The sequence below is a fragment of the Eutrema salsugineum genome, unplaced genomic scaffold (assembly GCF_000478725.1).
Source record: "Eutrema salsugineum unplaced genomic scaffold, Eutsalg1_0 scaffold_4, whole genome shotgun sequence".
NCBI lineage: Eukaryota > Viridiplantae > Streptophyta > Magnoliopsida > Brassicales > Brassicaceae > Eutrema > Eutrema salsugineum.
The window spans coordinates 8,148,283-8,154,843 of record NW_006256686.1 but is presented as its reverse complement, the minus strand read 5'-3'; the positions used below and the strand labels follow the sequence as shown (position 1 = coordinate 8,154,843).

At 37.1% G+C, this 6,561-nt stretch overlaps 1 protein-coding gene across 1 annotated transcript; it reads right to left on the bottom strand.

Annotated features, from left to right (window-relative positions):
* Positions 1-885: 885 nt before the first annotated feature.
* On the bottom strand, positions 886-4,075 carry LOC18013946 (U-box domain-containing protein 13). Its single transcript, XM_006418828.2, has 4 exons — positions 3,627-4,075; positions 3,174-3,290; positions 2,452-2,901; positions 886-2,371 (listed from the first exon to the last, which is right to left on the bottom strand). Exons 1-4 carry the CDS (start codon positions 3,894-3,896, stop codon positions 1,223-1,225), a joined length of 1,986 nt encoding a protein of 661 aa, XP_006418891.1. The 5' UTR covers positions 3,897-4,075; the 3' UTR covers positions 886-1,222.
* Between the last annotated feature and the right edge of the window lie 2,486 nt (positions 4,076-6,561).

Below are 6,561 nucleotides of genomic sequence, written 5' to 3'. Positions count from 1 at the left end.
GCCACTGCAAGTAAGGAAGTCAAAAACTTTATCCCAGTTTAATTGTACAATCTATGGAGTATAACTTTATCCCAGATTAATTGTACAATCTATGGAGTCGGTATACCCGGATCAACCGGTTGAATCAGTCGGTTTTCAGCTGTGGGTTTAGCGTTCACATTTCTCTGTTTTACTTTTACCATTACTTTCTTGGCTGGCAAGTATCCCGCCTTTGCCTTTCCCTTGACCATATTTTCTCTCAGGGAGCGAGTTTTAAACCCAAAGTCGCTAGATTTAGATCATTAATTATAACATTACTAGCAATACAACAGCAGCTTCTAAATCAACAAGACGAATGTATTACGTAATACGTATGTAGAGGCTACTTATACCTTAAACTGAAAAGCTCATCAACCACATCTAAAAGGACACACACAAAACTGGTATCACTAAGTTTCTGACGCATTAAAAAATTTGTTCTTGTGAGTTGTGACTGCATTTGTATGAACAAAGACCGGTCTTAGAGTGTTAAATACACACACAAGAAAATTACTTGTGCCATAAGCTACCTTATTTTCGTGCTGTGTTCTAAAATATTTCTGCAACCAACGACGCGATTTTCAACTTAGGGACCTGGTATAGTAATCAGAATAACAATTCAGTAGACCCCATTAATCAAAATCATTTCTATAAGCAAACGCTTAATTACCTTTTTAGTTTTTAATCAAAATAGATAATATTCCATCAATCATTGGGCATTAACACATTTTTTCCACCTACTTCCGGAAAGTAACTTCCCTATTGAAATATCTAAAGATATATCTATGCATAGGTTATGCATCTTTTCATGAAACATTAGAATCTGCATTATATTCAATCAGCATCTCCTAGTAATGCTGTTTAGAGAGTAAACAAAGATCTTGTTGTATTTATAACCATAAATAAGCACGTGGAAATGATTACAAACAGAAAAGTGTTACAATGATACAAGTTGACGTGTATGTATGCATATTTGCTTTTCTCTTCAGAGAACCGGATTGCTCCGTCCACACAGAGAAAGATATCACCATAAAGTTAAAAAAAAACAGGTCGGAGAAGGAGGCCATCTTCTGCTTCCGCCGTCCACAGTGAAGCCCCACCTCGAAAGAGGACCGAGTAGCAGAGAAAGAAATGTAAAAAGACAGACGTAAGTGGGAGATATGACCATAATGACCAAAACAACAACAAAAAAAAAACAAATCTTTCAAGTATCAGCAGCTTCTGTGGTAGATGCTGAAAGTGTTGGTGGTTCAGCTTCTTCTTCTGTTTGTGATTGAGCCATCTCTTTCTGCTGTTCAGCTAGACGGCGGATACGTTCAAGCAACTGTGCTGCTTTTCTTTTCCCTCTATCCGTTCCATTCCCAGCTAAATCTATCAACGGACCCATAAGGCCGAGTTTCTGTGCTTCGACCAGATGTTGTGGGTCTCCAGAACAGAGGTGGACTAGAACCGCAGCTGCGTTCTCTCTGTTTCTCGGCGAGCCAGTTCTGATAAACTCCACCAGGCTCGGGACTGCGTCAGAGGATCCTATGATTGCTTTCCCTTCGGGGTGGCTAGAGAGAATCGCAAGAATCGCGAGCGCCTCATCGACCATTCCGCTTCCTGGCTCTGTTAAGAGTCTAGTCAACGTTGGAATCACTCCTGCGCGTATGGCTTTTCCTTTGTTTCCTTGGTATATGCAGAGGTTAAACAGTGCTGTAGCAGCGTCTTTCTTGCCTCTCTGTGTACCTTCGTTAAGAAGAACAACGAGCGGTGGGATTGCTCCTAATGCACCGATCGTCACTTTGTTTTCGTCGATCACCGATAGACTGAAGAGTGTAGCCGCCGCATTCTCTCTAGCCTCCATGCTTCCTTTCTTGAGCACTTGAACTATACCGGGAATAGCTCCAGCGGAAACAATGGCTCCTTTGTTGTTTTCACATATGGAGAGGTTTAGAAGAGCTGTTACCGAATGTTCTTGGATACGAGAATCAGGAGTTGAGAGGAGGCCTACGAGGAGAGGTATGGCTCCAGCTTCTGCTATGGCCACGCGGTTGTCTGCATTTCGTTTCGCAAGGAGGCGGATTTCCCCAGCTGCAGATCGCTGGTCCTCGGGGTTTCCGTAAGCGAGTCTCCACATAAGATCTTCGATCTTGTTCGCTTCTGCTGGGGACGAGAAGGACGATACTTTTCTGGGTCTTAAACTGCTCGGAGGCTTTGGAGGCTCAATATCGTTGGCCTCGCACCATTGAGCTATGAGACTACGGAGAACATAGTTTGGTGTGAGGGTTGTGCTTGTTAGTGCCTGCTGTGTTTTTGGACATGTCGAGTGCCCAGCTTCTAGCCACTTCTCAATGCAGGTGCGTTCGTAGGTCTATACACAGAGGAGAACATACATCTATTAAGAGGTCACAGAAATAAATTTGAAGGAGCTGAAGTTGAAGTGAACCTTACCTGGCCTGTTGAAACAATAACTGGATCTCTCATCATTTCCAGTGATATTGGACAGCGGAAATCATCTGGAATCACGGGGATCTTCTGACTCGCAGCCGTAGAAGTTTGTCCGTTGCTTCTTGAGTTAACCCCTACTTTCTGGTCCTCGCCGTTTTCATTCTCCGTCTGCACAAAATCCTTAATCAGCTTCAGTATCATCGCCATCTCCTCAACGTTTTCACCGGCGTCTCCACCGCTCGAAGCAACCACTTCGTGCAGAGCCACTGATTCTTGAGCTAGGTCAGGAATCTCCATCAGGTTTAACTTCTTCGCAACACGCTGCAGGGCAGGCTGATAAGCATCTACATCACTGCCTTTAATGCACAGCGACTGAAGATCTGCATAAAGTTCATCGTCTGATGCATCTACTCTCCCTTTAGCTCGCCGAAATTGACTGAGAACCAGCTCAACCTGAAAAACAACAAAACGCCATGAAAATGTCCACATATCCGCTCAAGATCCTACCCTTGACTCAATAATGTCGGGTTTCAAAACATAACTACACAGGTCCTAAGATCCTAGCCATTTATGCTAGACAAGCGATTCTTATCTTGATCCAACTTCAACATCTGAAATCATCCAGGTCCCATGTGAAGAAAAAAAAAATCTGATGTTCAAGAACTCATGATCAACTGATATCTAAGCTCTGCATCAAATAGGAACTACGGGATTCTAGAATTTACCTGTTCTCTGACTTCATCGGATATGTCCAGATCCTCATACGGAATCTTGCTCAAAGATTGTTCTAACTTAACTGAAATCTCCAGCAATTTACTTGTCACCTGTTCCCTCTCCATGACCTACAAACAGAACAAGAAGGTCTCTCGTGTCAATCTTCTGTTCTAGAATCGAATTGATCAGAGAACAAATTTTCAGCAACTTCCACCAATCAGATATCAACCAATGCAAGAAAAGCAGAGTCACAGAGCAGCTAAAGCACCAAATCTAACATCTAATCTTAATTCTAGATGCATTGATATCATTCATACTAGCCATAGCAAAACGAAAAATCAATTCGTCAAGCTTTCGTTAATCAGCTTCTACTTACTCAGTAACCACACACAGATCTAATCAAGTAAAGGCCAATAAATCGAAAACAGATGCATCTCGAGTTCCAAAAGAATACACAGACGCACCAGATAAATCTTGCTCCCTTCGCTGCAGAATTTGAGATAATCCTTCGCCGAGCACATAGCCTCTTTCAACGAGACCAACGTCCCTAACGTATCTTCATTGATCGGCTCGTTGCTCTCTCTGATTTCCTCGAACATCGGAACAAGCAGCTTCAACCTCCTCGCTAGATTGGAGCAGAGCTTCTTCACCGTAATCCGGTAGTCGGAAACCGCCGCAATCTCGTTCACTACATCAATTAAGCTCTGCGCAGCAGCACCTTTCTCCTCCTCCATCGTTTCACTCGATTAACGGATCCGATTCTGATCCAAGTCCGTACGAATTGAAGCTTCTCCAAAGAAGGAGGAAATATTTCCCGTTTTAGAGTCCAGTGACGAGATTCAGCTCGAAACAAAGAACATAGCCATTTGCAGAAGTGCGAAAGAGATTTTCTCCCCCAAAAAAAAAAACAAAAAAAAAAAGAGAGATGGTGAGAAGGCGATGACTTTTCTCAACGGCGTAGCTTGGTGACGGCTTATGGGGCAATTTGTGCGCTTCTGTCGGCTCAACATGTAAACCGGATTAATATAATTTTAGACCGGTACCGGTTAAGATCTAATTCAAAGACGTAAATTTACAAGATAAAGCAAATAAAATAAATTAAAAAATTAATGTTTGCTAGAAACCGAACAAATCCAAAAGAATGAATTTTAAATTGACCACGTTTTCTTTAAAACATGCATATATAAACTGCATTTTTAAATTTCTAAAAAGAAATATTTATATAATTAAAACTATAAAATGTGAAAACTCTTTGATTCAGTGGTCTGCTGATTAATTAATATTTTTATATTATGAGATCAAAGTTTTAATTTTTATTTTTTTTAAATATGATTTTTATAGCTCAATAATAAAAATTAACTTATAAGAAAATTTTCAACATGGTATAAAAAGAACGGTTTATTGTGTTATCATGAATTCAAGTGAAACATATAAATTATCAATTAAAAAATTTTTTTGTAATAGTTTAATAATATCATATAAAAAAATTCAGATGCCAAAATCAATTAAATTAGAAAATTATCAAAACTTTAAAAAGCTATTAAAATGGTGTTTAAATAATTATAATGGATATCCCAAAATAGTTGGCTAATTTTAGATACTAAAGTCAAAATTATTGTAGATAAAAAAATATAATCATCAAAATCTGTAGTTTGGACTCTCGTAATTTTTCAGTTTTTAATAAACTCAATCGACGTGGAAATTAAATCACATGAAGAAATGCTAGCCGCCAGAACAGCCTGCGGTGGCCAATAAAAGCGATTAAGAAGCAAGCTATGCTCACATGCATAAGAACGAGCAGCTTATGAGTTATGGCTCGGCTATATATAATCACAGCCGTTAGATTTTAAGTATGAGCAACCAGTATCAACTCAGTCAACGGTGGAGATGCAGAATCGTATAACGATGATGATTGGTAAGAAAATATAGCAAGAACAATCGGGAAATTGCATGCCGTTTTGTTTGCTCGTTTGGCTGGAAAAGCATAAAGTTATCTTCCTTTAGCAGTGTTTCTTCCAGTTTCCACTACTGAAATTTGAACTACGTACCGTTTAGGAGTTTCGGACTTGTCCTGTTTTTGGGGCCTGTATAGGCTTCCACTTTCCAAGTCAACTCATGTGCTAATTATATACGTGAGACTTTAATCACTTTTATTAGAAATTCGTCAACTCGTAATATAAAATAAAATTTGAAGATAATATATTTCAGGACCTCTGATGAAGATTTTATCTACTTAATCTTGTTTTAAAATAGAAAATATTTTAGTTAAGAGCATTAAGTTTTTGAAAGAGTATTTTTGAAGAAAAATATTATCTATTAAGATTAATATATAAATTAAAAATAATACAATTAATAATGAAAAACAATGTACAATTCAATTGGTTAGACGTATATAATAAATTTTATATTTGTATTAAAAAATGTGAAAGTTTTAAAATGTTGAAATGTAAAAGTATCTTATACATTAGAGGAAAAAGTCTAAAAAATAAAAAGAGTATGTTTCAATGTGATTACCTCGAAATGAGAATATTATTGTTAGATAAGTGCAGCGATCAACATGACAACATGGATGAATGTTTGCTTTGATTGGGGACTAAAGGTTAATTTACACCGAAAAGTCAAAATTTTAATCTCAAAATCCCCCAAGTCCTAACCTCCCAATACAAAAAAAAGTCAATAGCTTGATTAAGATTGATTCACCATGTATTCAATTAATCAAAAAAGCTCTTATTTTAAAGGAATCAAACGTCGAAGGAGGTGATTATTTTACTCACCCCCATAGCCCATCATCATGACCACATTTCTTGATTATCGCTACCATCATTACTCTCATTCTTTTTCTTCTTTTTTTGTGTAACAAATCATTACTCTCATTCTTTCTTTATTTTTATTTTTTTTTGGTGTAACAACATTACTCTCATTCTTCCCTCAAACTTTTCCAGAAATTCCACCTAAGATTTGAAACCTTTTTTAAAGGATTTTTAACTTTTTCTTGTATTATATTTTGGATCACAATCTATTATAGAACTTGTACTTAATTTGGAGTAGAATGATTCTAAGAAACGAAATGTTATTGAATATATTTTGTTAGTTTATTGATTGTTTAAAATAAGATAAATCTAAGAAAAACATCAAAAATCAACCTAGAGAATATAACGCATATTAAAACAAATCCAAAGAATATAAAATGTATTTTTTAAATATTCTGCTTTAAAAACACAAACTAGAGATATTCCTTGCACGAACAATAACGTGAAAAGAGAAATTATTATGTGATTTTTTACATACAAATAAATTCAGTCAACGAACATTGTAAAACTTTTAACAGTTTGTCATACTAATTAATGATTTTGAATACATGATATATTTTTTTAAGCTTTTAGTCAACATTTTTTCTTT

Coding starts and splice junctions, on each gene's coding strand:
- LOC18013946 (XM_006418828.2), bottom strand. CDS start 3,896: ATGGAGGAGGAGAAAGGTGCTGCTGCGCAGAGCTTAATTGATGTAGTG. Junction 3,291..3,626: donor AAGGGAGCAAGATTTATCTG/GTGCGTCTGTGT, acceptor TTCTGTTTGTAG/GTCATGGAGAGGGAACAGGT. Junction 2,902..3,173: donor CCGATGAAGTCAGAGAACAG/GTAAATTCTAGA, acceptor GTTGTTTTTCAG/GTTGAGCTGGTTCTCAGTCA.